Raw genomic sequence first — 21,929 nt, 5'->3', positions numbered from 1 at the left:
GCTGCTTCTCTTGAAGAGACTTGCTGAAAGTCACAGAGCTGACAAGTGGCGGAGGCGGGATTAGAACCCACGACTTCTGACTCCGAAGCCCCGGTTCTTGCCACTAAGCCACGTGCTTTGTTACAAAAAGGTATTTACTAAGCGCTCTACTAGGCGCTGGCATTGATAAAAGATAATCAGGTTGGACACAGACCCTGTCCCACAAGAAGCAGCATGGCCTGGTGGCTGGGAGTCTAAAGTCGTGGATTCTAATCCGGATCCCGCCACTCGCCTGCACTCCAAAAATACCACAGACTGAGAAATACCACTGATCGATACATGAAACGCCACTGTATTGGAAGAAACAATTTCAATTATCCATCTGTGCAACAATTTTTTGTAAGTGCTAGATGTGAATAGATTCTCCAAATAAATATTAGAGTCACAGTTCAAATTTTTAAAGTTTTAAATTATTCAAGCTCTGGTGAAAAGCTCTATGACAAAAAAAAGAAAAATGGGTCACTTTCCACAACCAAATTATGTTGATTTATTCATTTTTTGGTGCTGAACCTTAATGCTGTCACAAGATGCAAATTACTCTTCCTCCCATTGAGCTGAATGAATGAATCCATCAATCAATGGTATTTATTGAGCGCTTACTACGTGCAGAGCGCTGTACTAAGGGCTCGGGAGAATACAACATGACAGCTGAATGAATTTAAGTCATTTCTTCTGTTACATATTCTGATTTTCACATCATTTTATACTAGGGACTTCAAGTAGATTGGATAATCTATGTTGCCAACTTGTACGTCCCAAGCGCTTAGTACAGTGCTCTGCACACAGTAAGCGCTCAATAAATACGATTGAATGAATGAATAATCGCGTCTCACGTGAGCTTCAGCAATGTGTCATTCCAGAATATTTTACATTCATCATTTATATAATATATTCGTCATTCAGAAATCTAATATTCCTATGAGGTGCGTTACTGTTTACCCCCTTATATAACCAAATAAACATGTCCAATCAAAAGATAGGTTAAGTAACTTCTCACATGTCTGTCAGTGTCGTATTTTGAACTCATGGATTCGGGCTAACAATCTTCCAAAGCCACTAGGCCAGACAGCACAAAGTTGGCTTTTATAAAATCACATTTATTTCAGCAAGTCCACCTTCGGCATCAAGTTGGGCATCGGATACAGAACAGGACATCCCCTTCTTAATGCCCCGCATTCAAATTTCTATTCTAATATATATTAAGCACCTGAAAAATTTTCCAAATATATTACCCGATACAGCGATTCTTTCTTCAAAAATAGTTTTTCATTAAAAAAGAATGTGACCTGTAAACGCCTTTGCAATGCAAAACTGTTGAAAATGTAGGTAAGCCCCACTCAAGGCACTTGTGAAAGACTCACAAAAATGTATTTAACTTTACCGAATATTGTGATAGAGCTCACCTAAGCAATATTGAGCGTGTAATGCCAGTTGAAGTAAAATTTCCCAGAAAATGTACTCATCTCAAAATTGCCCAATTTCTCCAGCCTGGGCCTAACATTCAGGCTGAGTTAATCCCGTAAATTGAGTTTGTAGATTTATTGCAGATTTAGAGAGCTGGAACTGTCTGATGATCTTGTTGATCCTGTTCAATAATTTTAAAATCTTCCATAGGAAGTCTGCTTAAGGCACTTGGCAAAATGTGTTCTGATGTGCCCCTAGGCAATATATTATTTGCTTCCAAGCTTTTCACAAGGCAAGTAGTTTTAATCCACCTCCTCGTTGCTCTGCGTTCCTTCTGCAAACAATTCTTCATCCGTTTTCTCAGGCTTGCTATTTCCTTTTCCAGTTTAATTATCTTCTTCTTTGCTTCCATGGGACTTCGGAAGGCATAGCTGTGTTCAAGTAATACTTGCTGACTGCTAATATTTGCTTTCAAATTAGGTGGTCCGTCAGGGGAGCAAGTGTTTCTCGTGAGAAGATTTCTGGATTTGGGGGTCTATTAAAAAGTAGAGGGAGAAGGTCAAACGCGAAAACAAAAATGAGCGGAATTACGGATCATAAATATATTGTGATCAGATTCAGAATAATGTAACTAAATTACTGACCTTCTAGAAATAAACTTTTGCCAGGAAGGTGCATGTCAGGGGCATATACATTTGAAGGGTTAGAGAAAAACCTGGTAAACCTCAGTTTTCAACTTTCCAACAAGGACTTCTGGCTAATCATTCTCCCCACATACTCTTTTGGTTTTTCCTTTTGGAAAGAGCCCAGGCTTGGGGGTCAGAGGTCATGGGTTCTAATCCCGGCTCTGCCACTTGTCGGCTGTGTGACTTTGGGCAAGTCACTTCACTTCTCTGGGCCTCCGTTCCCTCATCTGGAAAATGGGGATTAAGACTGTGAGCCCCACGTGGGACAACCTTGATTACCTTGTATCCCCCCAGCGCTTAGAACAGTGTTTGGCACATAGTAAGCGCTTAACAAATGCCAACATTATTCTTCTAGACTGTGAGCCCGTTGTTGGGTAGGGACCGTGTCTATAGGTTGCCAACTTGTACTTCCCAAGCGCTTAGTACAGTGCTCTGCACACAGTAAGCGCTCAATAAATACGATTGAATGAATGAATGAAAAACGACATAATTACCATCCAATTTTAAATAAAAATAGAACTCGGAACTAAACATTCAACTACAAAATGGCAACACTGTAGGTAACACATTAGATAGTATTTTTCTTTTAGTTCGAAACTACAGGTAAATGTAACTTAAGAATAACAATAAATAATGACAGTATTTGTTAAGCGCTTACTATGTGCCAGGCACTGCTCTAAGTATTTTTCTTTTAGTTCGAAACTTCAGGTTAATGTAACTTAAGAATAACAATAAATAATGACGGTATTTGTTAAGCGCTTACTATGTGCCAGGCACTGCTCTAAGTGATAGATACAATATAATTCAATCGTATTTATTGAGCGCTTACTGTGTGCAGAGCACTGTACTGAGGTTGGGCACAGTCCCTGTCCCACATAGGGGTCACACTCTTAATACCCATTTTACAGATGAGGTAACCGAAGCACAGAGAGTTAAGTGACTTACCCAAGGTCACCCAGCAGGCAAGTGGCAGAGCCAGAATTAGAACCCATGACTTTGTGACTCCCAAGCTCGTGCTCTATCCACTAAGCCTTGCGGCTTCTCTAATAATAATAATAATATTTGCATTTACTATTTACTTAAAAATAATTACACTGGTATTATGTGCCAAACGCTGCGCTCCACACTGGGGTAGATAGAAGATCAGTGGGTCTGGCTCTGTCCCTGTCACACATGGTGCCCACTCCCAGGAAGATAAGCGCTTAGTACAGTGTTCTGCACACAGTAAGCGCTCAATAAATACGACTGAATGAATGAAAGATACAGTCTAGGTATTTTTACAATTATATGTCATTTACATTCATGAGCCACGTGAAATTATACGAAAGGCAAGTTTAAACGGTTATCTAAAGAAGCAGCATGGCTCAGTGGAAAGAGCCCAGGCTTTGGAGTCAGAAGTCATGGATTCAAATCCCAGCTCCGCCACTTGTCAGCCGTGTGACTTTGGGCAAGTCACTTAACTTCTCTGGGCCTCAGTTACCTTATCTGTAAAATGGGATGAAGACTGTGAGCCCCCCGTGGGACAACCTGATCACCTTGTATCCCCCAGCGCTTAGAACAGTGCTTTGCACATAGTAAGTGCTTAATAAGTGCCATTATTATTATGATTCTTATTATCTAAAGGTGAAGCATGCTGTTTCTTCCTATTATAAGAAGTATTTTGCTCCAGGAATCCAGTGGATTGGTATTTCAGAGCTTACGGTCTTCTTCGTTGCCCCTTGGTTCTTCCCCACTCCCAGCCCCACAGCGCTTACGTCCTTATCTTTCATTTACTTATTTGTATTGATGTCTGTGTGCCAGACAGTCTGTCCATCGGTCTCCCCCTCTAGGCTGTAAGTTCACTGTGGGCTGGAATGTGTCTTTAATTGTTGGATTTGTACTTTCCCAATTAGTCGATACAGTGCTCTGCACACAGTACACACATCACCCTCACCAGTTGTTCCAGACATTTAACTCCCTCCTCAGGTTCCCTGTGCCCCCGTCTCCCCCATCCCTCACCCCCAGTGACCTGGCCACTTATCTCAACAACAAAATTGACCCGATCAGGCGTGATCTCCTGAAAATCTCCCCTGCCCACCTTCAGTCCCTCCCGTCTCCTGCCCCTTCTTCTACTCTCCCATCTTTCCCAGTACTACTTTCAGAGAAAATCTCCTGCCTTCTCTCAAAATCCCTCCACTCCAACTGTGCCTCCAATCCCATTCCTTCACACCTCATCAAAACTCTTGCCCCCTCCCTTCTTCTCTCCCCAACTGCCTGCCAACTTCAACTGTTCACTCTCCAGTGACTTCTATCCCACAGCTTTTAAACACGCCCATATCTCTCCATCCTAAAAAAACCCTCCCTTGACCCCCGCCCCGGCTCTATCCGGTTACCACCCCATCTCCCTCCTACCATTCCTCTCCAGAATCCTTGAGCGAGTTGTCTGCACCCTCTGTCTCAAATTCCTCTCCTCCAATTCTCTCCTGGATCTCCTCCCATCTGGCTTCCGTCCCCTTCACTCCACAGAAACCACCCTCTCAGAGGTCGCCAATGATCTCCTTCTTGCCAAATCCAACGGCCTCTATTCCACCCTAATCTCCCTCGACCTCTGATACAGTGGACCAACCCCTTCTCCTGGAAGCATTAACCAACCTCGGCTTCACCGTCCTCTCCGGGTTCTCCTCCTATCTCTAAGGCCGCTCATTCTCAGGCTCCTCATCTGCCTCCCACCCCTATCTGTGGGGGTCCCTCGAGGTCCAGTTCTGGGCCCCCTTCTTTTCTCCATCTGCACTCACTCCCTTGGAAAACTCAATCACTCACACAGCTTCAACTACCATTTCTACGTTGACGACGACCAAATCTACACCTCCAGCCCTGATCTCTCTCCCTCTCTGCAATCCCGCAATTCCTCCTGCCATCCAGACGTCTCTACTTGGATGTCCTCCCATCGCCTCAAAATTTACTATGGCTAAAACTGAACTCATCTTCCCACCCAAACCCTGTCCTCCCACTCGCTTTCCCATCACTGTTGACGACACAACCGTCCTTCCTGTCTCGCAAGCCTGTAACACTGGCATTATCCTTGACTCCTCTCTCTGGTGCCACCCACGTATTCAAGCCACCACTAAATCCTGTCAGTTCTACCTTCACAACATCACCAAAACCGGCCCCTTCCTCTCCGTCCAAATTGCTACCACATTAATGGAGGCACTTATCCTATCCCTCCTTGATTATTGTATCAGCCTCCTTGCTGACCTCCCACCCTCCTGTCTCTCCCCACTCTGGTCCATACTCCATTCCGCTGCCAAGATCATTTTCCTTCAAAATGTTCAGACCATGTTTCTCCACTCCTCAAGAAACTCCAGTGGCTGCCCATCCACCTCCACACCAAACAAAAACTCCTCCCCGTTGGCTTTAAAGCACGTAATCACCGAACTCACCTCGCTACTCTCCTACTATAACCCAGCCTGCCCACTTTGTTCTTCTAATGCTAGCCTTTTCACTGCACCTCCATCTCGTCCATCTCGTCGCCGATCTCTCTCCCACATCCTACCTGCGGCCTGGAATGCCCTCCCTCCTCATCTCAGACAGAGCATTGCTCTCCCCCATTTCAAAGCCTTATTGAAGGCACATCTTCAAGAAGCCTTCCCTCACTAAGCCCTCCTTTCCTCTTCTCCCATTCCCTGCTGCACCGCTCTTATTTGCTCCTTCATTCATCTTCCCTTGCATCCCCACAGCACATATATGTAATTTATTTATTTATATTAATGTCATCTATCCCTCTAGACTGTGAGCTCCTTGTGAGCAGGAATGTGTCTGTTATACTGTACTCTCCCAAGAACTTAGTAATAATAATGACGGCATTTGTTAAGCGCTTACTATGTGCCAAGCACTGGGGGAGAATACAAGGTGATCAGGTTGTCCCACGTGGGGCTCACAGCCTTAACCCCCATTTTACAGATGAGGTAACGAGGCCCAGAGAAGTTAAGTGACTTATCCAAAGTCACACGGCTGACAAGTGGCGGAGCCGGGATTAGAACCCATGACCTCTGGCTCCCAAGCCCGGGCTCTTTCCACTGAGACACGCTGCTTGGCGCACAGTAAGCGCTCAATAAACACAAATGATTGAATGAATATCTGTAATATATACAGTTATTTATATTAATGTCTGTCTCCCTCTCTAGACTGTAAGCTTGTTGTGGGCAGGAAATGTGTCTGTTATACGGTACTCTCCCAAGAACTTAGTAATAATAATGACGGCATTTGTTAAGCGCTTACTATGTGCCAAGCACTGGGGGAGAATACAAGGTGATCAGGTTGTCCCACGTGGGGCTCACAGCCTTAACCCCCATTTTACAGATGAGGTAACGAGGCCCAGAGAAGTTAAGTGACTTATCCAAAGTCACACGGCTGACAAATGGCGGAGCCGGGATTAGAACCCATGACCTCTGGCTCCCAAGCCCGGGCTCTTTCCACTGAGACACGCTGCTTGGCGCACAGTAAGCGCTCAATAAACACAAATGATTGAATGAATATCTGTAATATATACAGTTATTTATATTAATGTCTGTCTCCCTCTCTAGACTGTAAGCTTGTTGTGGGCAGGAAATGTGTCTGTTATACGGTACTCTCCCAAGAACTTAGTAATAATAATGACGGCATTTGTTAAGCGCTTACTATGTGCCAAGCACTGGGGGAGAATACAAGGTGATCAGGTTGTCCCACGTGGGGCTCACAGCCTTAACCCCCATTTTACAGATGAGGTAACGAGGCCCAGAGAAGTTAAGTGACTTATCCAAAGTCACACGGCTGACAAGTGGCGGAGCCGGGATTAGAACCCATGACCTCTGGCTCCCAAGCCCGGGCTCTTTCCACTGAGACACGCTGCTTGGCGCACAGTAAGCGCTCAATAAACACAAATGATTGAATGAATATCTGTAATATATACAGTTATTTATATTAATGTCTGTCTCCCTCTCTAGACTGTAAGCTTGTTGTGGGCAGGAAATGTGTCTGTTATACGGTACTCTCCCAAGAACTTAGTAATAATAATGACGGCATTTGTTAAGCGCTTACTATGTGCCAAGCACTGGGGGAGAATACAAGGTGATCAGGTTGTCCCACGTGGGGCTCACAGCCTTAACCCCCATTTTACAGATGAGGTAACGAGGCCCAGAGAAGTTAAGTGACTTATCCAAAGTCACACGGCTGACAAGTGGCGGAGCCAGGATTAGAACCCATGACCTCTGGCTCCCAAGCCCGGGCTCTTTCCACTGAGACACGCTGCTTGGCGCACAGTAAGCGCTCAATAAACACAAATGATTGAATGAATATCTGTAATATATACAGTTATTTATATTAATGTCTGTCTCCCTCTCTAGACTGTAAGCTTGTTGTGGGCAGGAAATGTGTCTGTTATACGGTACTCTCCCAAGAACTTAGTAATAATAATGACGGCATTTGTTAAGCGCTTACTATGTGCCAAGCACTGGGGGAGAATACAAGGTGATCAGGTTGTCCCACGTGGGGCTCACAGCCTTAACCCCCATTTTACAGATGAGGTAACGAGGCCCAGAGAAGTTAAGTGACTTATCCAAAGTCACACGGCTGACAAGTGGCGGAGCCAGGATTAGAACCCATGACCTCTGGCTCCCAAGCCCGGGCTCTTTCCACTGAGACACGCTGCTTGGCGCACAGTAAGCGCTCAATAAACACAAATGATTGAATGAATATCTGTAATATATACAGTTATTTATATTAATGTCTGTCTCCCTCTCTAGACTGTAAGCTTGTTGTGGGCAGGAAATGTGTCTGTTATACGGTACTCTCCCAAGAACTTAGTAATAATAATGACGGCATTTGTTAAGCGCTTACTATGTGCCAAGCACTGGGGGAGAATACAAGGTGATCAGGTTGTCCCACGTGGGGCTCACAGCCTTAACCCCCATTTTACAGATGAGGTAACGAGGCCCAGAGAAGTTAAGTGACTTATCCAAAGTCACACGGCTGACAAGTGGCGGAGCCGGGATTAGAACCCATGACCTCTGGCTCCCAAGCCCGGGCTCTTTCCACTGAGACACGCTGCTTGGCGCACAGTAAGCGCTCAATAAACACAAATGATTGAATGAATATCTGTAATATATACAGTTATTTATATTAATGTCTGTCTCCCTCTCTAGACTGTAAGCTTGTTGTGGGCAGGAAATGTGTCTGTTATACTGTACTCTCCCAAGAACTTAGTAATAATAATGACGGCATTTGTTAAGCGCTTACTATGTGCCAAGCACTGGGGGAGAATACAAGGTGATCAGGTTGTCCCACGTGGGGCTCACAGCCTTAACCCCCATTTTACAGATGAGGTAAATGAGGCCCAGAGAAGTTAAGTGACTTGTCCAAAGTCACACAGCTGACAAGTGGCGGAGCCGGGATTAGAACCCATGACCTCTGGCTCCCAAGCCCGGGCTCTTTCCACTGAGACACACTGCTTGGCGCACAGTAAGCGCTCAATAAACACAAATGATTGAATGAATGAATATCTGTAATATATACAGTTATTTATATTAATGTCTGTCTCCCCCTCTAGACTGTAAGCTTGTTGTGGGCAGGAAATGTGTCTACCAACTCTGTACTCTCCCAAGTGCTTAGTAGAGTGGTCTGCCCACAGTATATGCTCAATACTTTTAATTGATGGATGGATAAACTGTGAGCTGGTTATAAAACTATTTCCCCACAAACTGATATACTATATCACAGCCAATTCTTGAAATTTCAATTCTCTCCTCCCTGTCCCTCCATCCACCCAACACCAAAACAGAATCAACTAATCTGACAGTGAACAATGAATTACCCAAATAATAATAATAATAATAATAATAGCATTTATTAAGCACTTACTATGTGCAAAGCACTGTTCTAAGCGCTGGGGAGGTTACAAGGTGATCAGGTCGTCCCACTGGGGGCTCACAGTTTTAATCCCCATTTTACAGATGAGGGAACTGAGGCGCAGAGCAGTTAAGTGACTTGGCCAAAGTCACACAGCTGACAGTTGGGTCCCGCCGTCTGCGACTTGTTGAGTTCTCCAGCTACAGCTGTAGCTTTCCGCTCTCTTTTGTACTTCCCAAGCGCTTAGTACAGTGCTCTGCACATAGTAAACGCTCAATAAATACGATTGATGATGATGATGATGATGTGTCTCTTTCTCTCTCATAGCTTGTTTTTCGCCTCGCGATTAACGGACAAAATTGTGTCAGGGTCTGCGTTCACCAATAAAGGTTCCTCCGCTCGCCGTTTTGAAAACAGCAAGGATGCCAATCCTCACAGAAACACAGTGGGAAAAGAAGATCTCGGAAATGGAAAGATACCCTAAAAATATCCACAATACTTATACCTGACAAAACATCCTGGCACTAGATACCTTAGGAGAGGGCCTGAAAATGGAATATGGTCAGTTCCGCAATAATGTGGGTTTTCATTGTGCATTTGGGCTGGAACCCTATTGTGAATTTCCGCCAGTGTGTGTAGGAATACCACACACTGAGCTTCCTGTTACACACTCTTCGACAGGAACACAACTCACCCCTTACGGAACTGACTATAGTCCGTTACGCCACAGTGAAAAACACACATCATGGTAGAGGGCAGTTACCAGCCGGGTTCAGCTGTTACATTCATTCAATCGTATTTATGGAGCGCTTACTTTGTGCGGAGCACTGTACTAAGCGCTTGACATGCTTCCTTTCGGCTAATGTTCACTTCTCCTATTGAAGTTTAGAATATAAGGCTCAGCGGTATTGAAGTATCCTTTTGAGTCACTTCTAACAGTGACGGGGCTAAATTTTTTTCACATTTCTTTAGGTACATTCGTATTGCTAAATTCAGAAAGGCTACAGATCAATTCAGGCTCACGGGACTAAAAATAAGATCCTGGAGTATAATCGTGGCTATGAGACCGGGCCAGGGTTAGGTGGGTGAGATAATTTTTTTTTTTTAAACACAGTATCTGTTAAGTGCTTATATGTGCCAATCGCTGTACTAAGTGCTGCTCTTTAAGGGTGTTGATTTTGTGCTGAAAGACTCTGTAGGCTGTTCGTTGGTTGTCTCTCACCTCCCCTTAACCTCTTACCTCCTTCCCTTCCCCACAGCACCTGTATATATGTATATATGGTTGTACATATTTATTACTCTATTTATTTATTTATTTTACTTGTACATTTCTATCCTACTTATTTTATTTTGTTGGTATGTTTGGTTCTGTTCTCTGTCTCCCCCTTTTAGACTGTGAGCCCACTGTTGGGTAGGGACTGTCTCTATGTGATGCCAATTTGTACTTCCCAAGCGCTTAGTACAGTGCTCTGCACATAGTAAGCGCTCAATAAATACGATTGATTGATTGACTGATTGGCTTTTGCTACCCCGACTGCATGTTCTGAAAATCTACTGAATTTTCTTCTACCTTCACCGACAGAGGTAGTCACGTCTGATCCTACGTGTATTCCGGTCGATTACATACCTTACGCATTGGTAAATAGTAATGATTGTGGTGTTTGTGAAGCGCGCACCGTGTACCCAACACTGCGTTGAGCACTTGGAGAAGATATAGGATAATCAGATAAGCAGCGTGGCTCAGTGGAAAAGAACACGGGCTTCGGAGTCAGAGGTCATGGGTTCAAATCCCGGCTCCGCCAACTGCCAGCTGTGTGACTTTGGGCAAGTCGCTTAACTTCTCTGGGCCTCAGTTACCTCATCTGTAAAATGGGGATTAAGGCTGTGAGCCCCCCGTGGGACAACCTGATCACCTTGTAACCTTCCCAGCGCTTAGAACAGTGCTTTGCACATAGTAAGCGCTTAATAAATGCCATTATTATTATTATTATTATTATCAGATCTGACAGAAACACAGCCCCTGTCCCAAGCCTAAGAGGGAGGGAGAATGGGGATTCACTCCACATTTGCCCGCTGAGGCCAGAGAAGTAAAGTGACTTGCCCAGGGTCACCCAGCGGGCGAGGGGCAGAACTGGGATTAGAACACAGCTCCTTGGCCTCCCAGTCTGTGGCTCAGTGGAAAGAGTCAGAGGTCATGGGTTCAAATCCCGGCTCCGCCAATTGTCAGCTGTGTGACTTTGGGCAAGTCACTTCACTTCTCTGTGCCTCAGTTCCCTCATCTGTAAAATGGGGATGAAGACTGTGAGCCCCGCGTGGGACAACCTGATCACCTTGTAACCTCCCCGGCACTTAGAACAGTGCTTTGCACATAGTAAACGCTTAATAAATGCCATCATCATCATTATTATTATTATTCCACTAGCCCCCACTGATTCTTTACAGACGGCAAAGTTTGACGGAGAAGTCTATTACTTACCACAGGCTTTAGATGAGTGCAGAAATCAAAAATTGTGGGAACTGCATCCATTTTCAGTCGCCTTGTTTGTCCAGTCAGGTCAAAGCAGGAGGCTTCAAAATGTTTGGAGCAAAGAAAAGCATGTTTCCCCGGCACAAAATTCTTGCGCCTAACTAGACGAACCCATTCTTTTCTTCTTTTGGGATCTAAGGGGAATCTAGAGAACAAATCACACGGATCTCAAGCCAATATAACAGGTGACTAGATAGGTTTCCCTCTAACTTTGAGAGATCCCCAAAGTAATCGCCAAAATAAGAATCAAAGAACCTGAAGAGCGCGATCTGCATTGCTAACCTTCTCGCTGTACTTTGATGTCATCTCTCTCGCCTCCCACCTTTGCCCACATCCTAGCTCTGGCTTGGAACGCCCTCCTTCCTCATATCATACAGATAATCGCTCTCCCCGACTTCAAAACCTTATTGAAGGTGCATCTCCTCCAAGAAGCCTTCCCTGACTAAGCCCTCCTCCCACTCCCTTCTGCTCCGCTCTTTCTTGCTCCTTCATTCATCCTCCCTCCCATCCCCACAGCATATATGGATATATCTGGATATATCTGTAACTGACTTATCTATTTTAGTTTATATTAATGTCTGTCTCCCCTTCTAGACTGTGAGTTCCTGGTGAGCAAGAATGTGTACTCTCCCAAGCACTTAGTAAGGTAGGCGCTCGAGAAAAACGATGAAATGAATGAACGTGCTTTGATCTCGCCTGTCTCACCGCCGATCCCTAGCCCATATTTCGCCTTTGGCCTGGAATGCCCTCCCTACTCATATCCAACAGACGATAACTCTCCCCCACTTCAAAGCCTTATTGAAGGCCCGTCTCCTCCAAGAGGCCTTCCCAGACTAAGCCCCACTTTTCCTCATCTCCCACTCCCTTCTGCGTCCCATCTCCCACTCCCACTCCTTCCCTTCTTCTCCCTTCTGCCCTGACTTCCTCTCTTTGCTCTTCCCCCCTCCCAGCCCCACAACACTCACATACAGCACTTATGCACATATCTGTACTTTTATTCATCTGTACTGATGTCTGGCACCCCCCCCTCGAGGCTACAAGCTCATCGTGGGCAGGGAATCAATCAATCAATCATATTTATTGAGCGCTTACTGTGTGCAGTGCTTACTAGGGAGTGTCACATTGTTGTATTGTACTTTCCCAAGCGCTTAGTAATAATAATAATAATAATGATAGCATTTATTAAGCGCTTACTGTGTGCAAAGCACTGCTCTAAGCGCTGGGGAGGTTACAAGGTGATCAGGTTGTCCCACGGGGGGCTCACAGTCTCCATCCCCCTTTTACAGATGAGGGAACTGAGGCCCAGAGAAGTGAAGTGACTTGCCCAAAGTCACACAGCTAAGTGATCACCTTCTAACCCCCCCAGCGCTTACAACAGTGCTTTGCACATAGTAAGCGCTTAACAAATACCATTATTATTAAGCCGGAATTTGAACCTATGACCTCTGACTCCAAAGCCCGGGCTCTTTCCACTGAGCCACGCTGCTTCTCTAGCGTGCTCTGCACAGTACAAGCGCTCAATAAATGACTGATTGAACAAAAACTGGTGATGAAACGGACTATTTCTAGTCCCAGATTGAAGTCAGAGGGGCCCGTGACGCTCCCCCAAAGGTCACGGATGCAAATCACGTCACCCAGCAAGCCCCAGGGTTGGCAACTGCTGAGAAGAACGCTTTTTACACACACTTGGAATGGAAGTTATTGTTGACGTTCCGACTTTTCCTGGTGACAGATGAGGAGTGTGTATGTGTGTGTCGGGGGGAAGCGTTCAGGGGTGGTGGCTGTTCACATGGAAGCAGCTGACTGGGCTCAAAACAAGTGCCAAATCCGGACACCCACGGCTTTAAATGAGGTGGCGGGGACCGTTTCAATGACAGCACCCTCTTACCCCCCCAACAAACACACACCACAATTCCTCCTGCCCTCCTGCAGTCCTTCGATGTGGCCGCTGCCTGAATTTACTGACACCGAAATGTTAATCGGGTCTTCTGGACACGACTAATTTGTGCGTGTTTTTATGGAATTTTTGAAAGGCTGGGAATTGCGATCAGGTGCCTGCAGCCCGGCGAGCCTGATAACCACTCTGCTCATCTTAATAATAATGATAACATTTTTAAGTGCTTACTAGGTGCCAAGCACTGTACTAAGCACTGGGGTGGAGACAAGCCATTGGGTTGGAACCAATCCCTGTCCCACACGGGGCTCACAGACTTAATCCCCAATCTATAGATGAAGTAACGATAATGATGATGATGGCATTTGTTAAGCACTTACTATGTGCCAAGCACTATTCTAAGCTCTAGAGTAGATAGAGGTAATCAGGTTGTCCCACGGGGGGCTCACAGTCTTAATCGCTTAGTACAGTGCTCTGCACACAGTAAGCGCTCAATAAATACAACTGAATGAATGAATGAATCCCCATTTTACATATGAGGTCACTGAGGCACAGAGAAGTTAAATGACTTGTCCAAGGTCTCACAGCAGACACGTGGCAGGAGCTGGGATTAGAACTATGCAGAATTATGTACAATAGCTGTAATTCATTTATATTCTAGACCGTGAGCCCATTGTTGGGTAGGGACCGTCTCTATATGGTGCCAACTTGTACTTCCCAAGCGCTCAGCACAGTGCTCTGCACACAGTGAGTACTCAATAAATACGGATGAATGAACGAATATTAATGTCCACCTCCCCCTCTGGACTGTAAACTCTTTGTGGGCAGGGAATGTGTCTGTTTACTGTTACACTGCACCCTCCCTAGCACTTAGTACAGTGCTCTGCACACAGTAAGCGCTCGATATCTACGATTGAATGAATCAATGAAGGTCCCAAGCATCCCAAGCCATTGGTATTCCAAGCCCATCTACTTCCCTGATTCCTCCTTCATTTCCCAACCCTCCTTCTCTCCCTAATTGCCCCTCCAGGACTTCTGGAAACATTTATATTTCCTGGTAACATTTATGTAAATATCTTTGAACTTTGTTCTCTGTACTTGTAATTTATTTTCACATCTCTCTCTCCTGCTAGAATGTAATCTCCTTCAAGGCTGCGATCATGTCTGCTGACCCAAGCACTTAGTATGGTGATGAGGATGGTATTTGCTAAGCGCTTACTATGTGCTAAGTATTCATTCATTCATTCAATCGTATTTATTGAGCGCTTACTGTGTGCAGGGCAGTGTACTAAGCGCTTGGGAAGTGCAAGTCGGCGACATATAGAGACGGTCCCTACCCAACAACGGGCTCACAGTCTAGAAGGGGGAGACAGACAACAAAACAAAACATGTAGACAGGTGGGTAGATACAAGGCAATCAGATTGTCCCACGGGAGGCTCACAGTCTTCAACCCCATTTTACAGATGAGGGAACTGAGGGCCAGAGAAGTGAAGTGACTCGCCCAAAGTCACCCAGCTGACAAGCGGCAGAGCCGGGATTAGAACCCACAACTTCCGACTCCTTAGCCCGTGCTCTTTCCACCGAGCCACGCTTTGTAAAGAGCAAACACTCAGGACCTGGGGTCTAGCCAAGAAGCAGCGTGGCTCAGTGGAAAGAGCCCGGGCTTGGGAGTCGGAGGTCATGGGTTCAAATCCCGGCTCCGCCGCTTGTCAGCTGTGTGACTTTGGGCAAGTCACTTCAATCAATCAATCAATCAATCGTATTTATTGAGCGCTTACTGTGTGCAGAGCACTGTACTAAGCGCTTGGGAAGTACAAGTTGGCAACATATAGAGACAGTCCCTACCCAACAATGGGCTCACAGTCTAAAAGGGGGAGACAGAGAACAAAATCAAACATACTAACAAAATAAAATAAATAGAATAGATATGTACAAATAAAATAGAGTAATAAATATGTACAAACATATATACATATATACAGGTGCTGTGGGGAAGGGAAGGAGGTAAGATGGGGGGATGGAGAGGGGGACGAAGGGGAGAGGAAGGAAGGGGCTCAGTCTGGGAAGGCCTCCTGGAGGAGGTGAGCTCTCAGTAGGGCCTTGAAGGGAGGAAGAGAGCTAGCTTGGCGGATGGGCAGAGGGAGGGCATTCCTGGGCCTCAGTTCCCTCATCTGTAAAATGGGGATGAAGACTGAGCCCACGTGGAACAACCTGATCACCTTGTATCTTCCCCAGAGCTTAGAACAGTGCTCTGCACATAGTAAGCGCTTAACAAATGCCATCATTATTATTTTTCTAGACTCTGAGCTCGTTGTTGGGTAGGGACCGTCTCTATATGTTGCCGCCTTGTACTTCCCGAGCGCTTAGGACAGCGCTCTGCACACAGTAAGCGCTCAATAAATACAACTGAATAAATGTATGAATGAATCCAAGCGCTCAGTACAGATTAAGTCCTAGACTATGCTCCCCTTTTCCTCTGCTCCCTCCCTCCAATTCGCTCCGATTCGCTCCCTTTGTTCTACCCCCCTCCCTGCCTCACAGCACTTGTTTATATATGTACGTATCTATAATTCTACTTTTTTATATTAATGCCTGTTTCACTTGTTCTGAGGTAAATATATACCTCAAATTCTATTCATTTATATTGATGCTACTGATGCCTGTTTACTTGTCTCCCCCCATTTCTAGACTGTGAGCCCACTGTGAGCAGGGATTGTCTCTGTTGCTGAATTGTACTTTCCAAGCGCTTAGTACAGTACTCTGCACCCAGTTAAGTGCTCAACAAATACAATGGAACAAATAAATGAATACAGTGTTTCGCATCCAGTAAGTGCTCAATAGATCACGGCTGGCTTAGGAGTCAGAGGATGTGGGTTCTAGTCCCAGCTCTACCATTGATTCGTATTTATTGAGCGCTTACTGTGTGCAGAGCACTGTACTAAGTGCTTACTTTTCCGTTGTATGACCCTGGGCAAACCACTTCTCTGGGCCTCAGTCACCTCATCTGTAAAATGGGGATTAAGACTGCAAGCCTCATGTGGGACACCCTGATTACCGTGTATCTACTCCAGCACTTAGAACAGTGCTTGGCACATAGTAAACACTTAACAAATACCATAATAATAAAAAAAAATAGTAAGCGCTTAACAAATATTGTTATTATAAAATACGATTGAATGAATGAATAGTATGCGCTTAAATACCATCGTTATCATTACTATTAAATATGATTGAATGAATGAATGAATAGTAAGCGCTTAAAAATACCATCGTTATTATTACTATTAAATATGATCGAATAATAATAATGGCATTTATTAAGCACTTACTATGTGCAAAGCACTGTTCTAAGTGCTGGGGAGGTTACAAGGTGATCAGGCTGTCCCACGGGGGGCTCACAGTCTTAATCTCCATTTTACAGATGAGGTCACTGAGGCCCAGAGAAGTTAAGTGACTTGCCCGAAGTCACACAGCTGGATAGTGGCAAAGTCAAGATTAGAACCCATGACCTCTGACTCCCAAGCCCGGGCTCTTTCCATTGAGCCACACTGCTTCTCTAGTAAGCGCTTTAACAAATACCATCGTTGTCTCTGTTGTTAAATATGACTGAATGAATGAATAGTAAGCACTTGACAAATACCATCATTATCAGTGCTATTAAATACGATTGAATGAATAGTAAGTGCATAACAAATACCATCGTTATCCTCATTATTAAAAACTATTGAATGAATAGGAAGTGCTTAAATACCATCGTATCATTATTATTAAAAACGATTGAATGAATGAATGAATAGTAGGCAGTTAAGTACTACCTTTATCACTATTGTTAAATACGACTGAATGAATGAATGAAGAGTAAACGCTTAGCAAATACCATCGTCCTCAATATTAAATACGACTGAATGAATGAATGAAGAGTAAGTGCTTAACACATGCCATCGTTACCATTATTATTAAGTACGATTGAGTGAATGAATGAATTTGGGGGCATCCTGGGGGATGATGAGGATAATGATAGCAATGATGACTCCTCCCCACCCGAATGATGATAATAATAATAATGAGGATGATAATGATGAACCCCCCCGATGATGATAATAATAGTGATGATGATGATAATAATAATAATGAGGATGATGATGGTAATGATGAACACTGCCCCACACCCCAGGAGATGATAATAATAATGAGGATGATGATGGTGGTAAGGATGAACCCCACTCCATGATGATAATAACAATAATGAGGATGATGGTAATGATGAACCCCCCCACCCCCATGATGATGATGACAATGAGGATGAAGATGAGGTGGTGAATGATGAGGGTAATAATGAACCCCCCCACCATGATGATAGTAATAACAATGATGAAGGTGATGGTAATGATGAACACCCTCCCCCCGATAATGATAATAATAAGGATGATGATGGTAATAATGAACTCCCCCGATGATAATAACAATGAGGATGAGGATGATGATAACGATGACCCCCCCCCGATGATGATAAGGAGGATTAGAATGATGCTGATGGTAATGATGAACACCCCTCCCCCCAGAGATGATAATAATAATGAGGATGATGATGATAATAATAATGAGGATGAAGATGTGGATGGTGAATGATGATGGTAATGATGAACCCCCCCATGATTATAATAATAATAACGATGAGGATGATGGTAATGATGACCCCCCTCCCTCCCGATGGTAACAATAATAATGAGGATGATGATGATGATAGTAATGATGACCCCCCCATAATAATAATAATAATGATGACGATGATGATGGTAATGATGACCCCCCCCATGATAATAATAATAATGAGGATGATGATGATGGTAATGATGAAACCTCCCCCAATGATGATGATGATAATAATAATGGGGATGATGATAGTAATGATGAACACCCCCCCCCCCCCCCGCGATGATGATAATAATAATGAGGATGGTGGTGATGGTAATGATGAACCCCCCCACCGCACTGATGATAATAATAATGAGGATGATGACGATGGTAATAAAGACCCCCCTCCATGATAATAATAATGAGGATGATGACAATGATAATGAACCCCCCCGGATGATAATAATAATGAGGATGATGGTAATGATGAATCCCCCCCGATGATGATGATGGTAATGATGAACTCCCCCATGATAATAATAACAACAATGAGGATGATGATGATGGTAATGAACCCCCCCCAGGATGACAGTAATAATGAGGATGATGGCAATGATGAACCCCCCCCCCCCCGATGATTACGACGGTACTGATGAACTCCCCCATGATAATAACAACAATGACGATGATGGTAATGAAACCCCCCCAGGACGATAATAATAATGAGGATGATGGTAATGATGAAGCCCCCCCCCCCGGATGATGATAATAATAATAATGAGGATGATGATGATGGTAATAATGAACTCCCCCATGATAATAATAACAATGAGGATGATGATGGAGACGATAATAATAAGGATGATGGTAATTACGAACACCCCCCCCGATGATGATAATAATAATAACAATGAGAATGATGATGATGTACCCCGCCCCCCAGGATGATAATAATAACGAGGATGATGGAATGATGAAGCCCCCCCCCGATGACGATAATAATAATAATGAGGGTGATGGTACTGATGAACCCCCCCCATGATAATAATAACAATGAGGATGACGATGGAGATGATAATAATAATAAGGATGATGGTAATGATGAACCCCCCCGATGATGATAATAATAATAACAAAGAGAATGATGATGATCAACCCCCCCCACCCCCGGATGATAATAATAACGAGGATGATGGTAATGATGAAGCCCCTCCCCGATGACGATAATAATAATAATGAGGATGAGGATGATGGTACTGATGAACCCCCCATGATAATAATAACAATGAGGATGATGATGGAGATGACAATAATAATGAGGATGATGGTAATGATGAACCACCCCCACGATTATGATAATAATAATAACAAAGAGAATGCTGATGATGAACCCCCCCCAGGATGATAATAATAACGAGGATGATGTTAATGTGAAGCCCCCCCGATGACGATAATAATAATAATGAGGATGATGGTACTGATGAACCCCCCATGATAATAATAACAATGAGGATGATGATGGAGATGACAATAATAATAAGGATGATGGTAATGATGAGCCACCCCCACAATGATGATAATAATAATAACAAAGAGAATGATGATGATGAACCCCCCCCAGGATGGTAATAGTAACGAGGATGATGTTAATGTGAAGCCCCCCCCGATGACGATAATAATAATAATGAGGATGATGGTACTGATGAACCCCCCATGATAATAATAACAATGAGGATGATGACGGAGATGACAATAATAATAAGGATGATGGTAATGATGAACCACCCCCACGATGATGATAATAATAATAACAAAGAGAATGATGATGATGAACCCCCCCCAGGATGGTAATAGTAACGAGGATGATGGTAATGTGAAGCCCCCCCCCCGATGATGATAATAATAATAATGAGGATGAGGATGATGGTAATGATGAACCCCCCCCATGATAATAATAACAATGAGGATGATGATGATGACAATAATAATAAGGATGATGGTAATGATGAACCCACGCCCCGATGATGATAGTAATAATAACAATGAGAATGATGATGATGTACCCCGCCCCCCAGGATGATAATAATAACGAGGATGATGGTAATGATGACCCCCCCCCCCGCGATAACGATGATGATGACAGTAATGAAGATGAGGACGGTGAATGATGACGGTAAAGATGACCCCCCGACGATGATGATGATGATAATAGTAAGGAGGCCCGTGAGTGGGGCGGGTGATTTATTACCTGTGGAAGCTGATGTTTATGTGTTTGTCGTAGGTGGCGGCGCAGCCCGGCGCGGCGCAGTTGGTGGGCATCGCCCGGGCCCGGGGACCGAGGAGGAGGAGGACGAGGACGAAGAGGAGGAGGAGGAGGAGGACGGGGATGAAGAGCGGGGACACCGGAAAAAAAAAACCCGAGTCGGGCGGCCTCAGGCCCAGTCCCTCCCTCAGCCCCTGCCCCTTTACCAAGATGGCCGACCGCGCCCGGCCTGTTCCCGCACCAACATGGCGCGCGGTGAGGCGGAGAGGCGGGCAGCTCGCCAGGTCTCCAGCCCAAGGCATCAATCAATCAATCAATCGATCAATCGTATTTACTGAGCGCTTACTGTGTGCGGAGCACCGGACTGAGCGCTCGGGAAGGACAAGTTGGCAACAGCTAGAGACGGGCCCTACCCCAGCGGTGGGCTCACAGTCTAGAAGGAGGGGGAGACGGACAACGAAACCAAACGTACTGACAAAATAAAATAAATTGGATGGATATGGACAAGCAAAATAAATAAATAGAGTGATAAATATGTACAAACATATATACAGGTGCTGTGGGGAAGGGAAGGGGGTAAGATTTTATTTTGTAGCGTGTTTGGTTTTGTCTCCCCCTTTTAGACCGTGAGCCCACTGTTGGGTAGGGACTGTCTCTCGATGTTGCCAATTTGTACTTCCCAAGCGCTTAGTACAGTGCTCTGCACACGGTAAGCGCTCAATAAATACGATTGATGATGATGATGATGATGATGATGATGATGGGGGGATGGAGAGGGGGAGAGGAAGGAAGGGGTCCCTGCCCAACAGCGGGCTCACAGGCTAGAAGGGGGAGACGGACAAAGAAACAAAACATATTCACAAAATAAAATGAATAGATATGGACAAGTAAAATAAATAAATAGAGTAATAAATATATACAAACATATATACAGGTGCTGTGGGGAAGGGAAGGAGGTAAGATGGGGGATGGAGAGGGGGACGATGGGGAGAGGAAGGAAGGGGTCCCTGCCCAACAGCGGGCTCACAGGCTAGAAGGGGGAGACGGACAAAGAAACAAAACATATTCACAAAATAAAATAAATAGAATAGATATGTACAAGTAAAATAAATAAATAGAGTAATAAATATATACAAACATATGTACATATATACAGGTGCTGTGGGGAAGGGAAGGAGGTAAGACGGGGGGGATGGAGAGGGGGACGAGGGAGAGAGGAAGGAAGGGGTCCCTGCCCAACAGCGGGCTCACAGGCTAGAAGGGGGAGACGGACAAAGAAACAAAACATATTCACAAAGTAAAAGAAATAGAATAGATATGTACAAGTACAATAAATAAATAGAGTAATAAATATATACAAACATATGTACATGTATACAGGTGCTGTGGGGAAGGGAAGGAGGTAAGACGGGGGGGGATGGAGAGGGGGACGAGGGGGAGAGGAAGGAAGGGGTCCCTGCCCAACAGCGGGCTCACAGGCTAGAAGGGGGAGACGGACAAAGAAACAAAACATACCCACAAAATAAAATAAATAGAATAGATATGTACAAGTACAATAAATAAACAGAGTAATAAATACGTACAAATATACAGGTGCTGTGGGGAAGGGAAGGAGGTAA

General features: G+C 44.6%; 1 protein-coding gene across 1 annotated transcript; it reads right to left on the bottom strand.

The window, feature by feature from the left end:
- Positions 1–265: 265 nt before the first annotated feature.
- THAP2 (THAP domain containing 2) lies at positions 266–20,395 on the bottom strand. Its single transcript, XM_038756640.1, has 3 exons — positions 20,296–20,395; positions 11,467–11,662; positions 266–1,978 (listed from the first exon to the last, which is right to left on the bottom strand). Exons 1-3 carry the CDS (start codon positions 20,364–20,366, stop codon positions 1,589–1,591), a joined length of 657 nt encoding a protein of 218 aa, XP_038612568.1. The 5' UTR covers positions 20,367–20,395; the 3' UTR covers positions 266–1,588.
- Between the last annotated feature and the right edge of the window lie 1,534 nt (positions 20,396–21,929).

This window comes from Tachyglossus aculeatus, chromosome 14 (genome assembly GCF_015852505.1).
Source record: "Tachyglossus aculeatus isolate mTacAcu1 chromosome 14, mTacAcu1.pri, whole genome shotgun sequence".
NCBI classification, from domain to species: Eukaryota; Metazoa; Chordata; class Mammalia; order Monotremata; family Tachyglossidae; genus Tachyglossus; species Tachyglossus aculeatus.
This window is presented reverse-complemented; position numbering and strand designations above follow the sequence as displayed.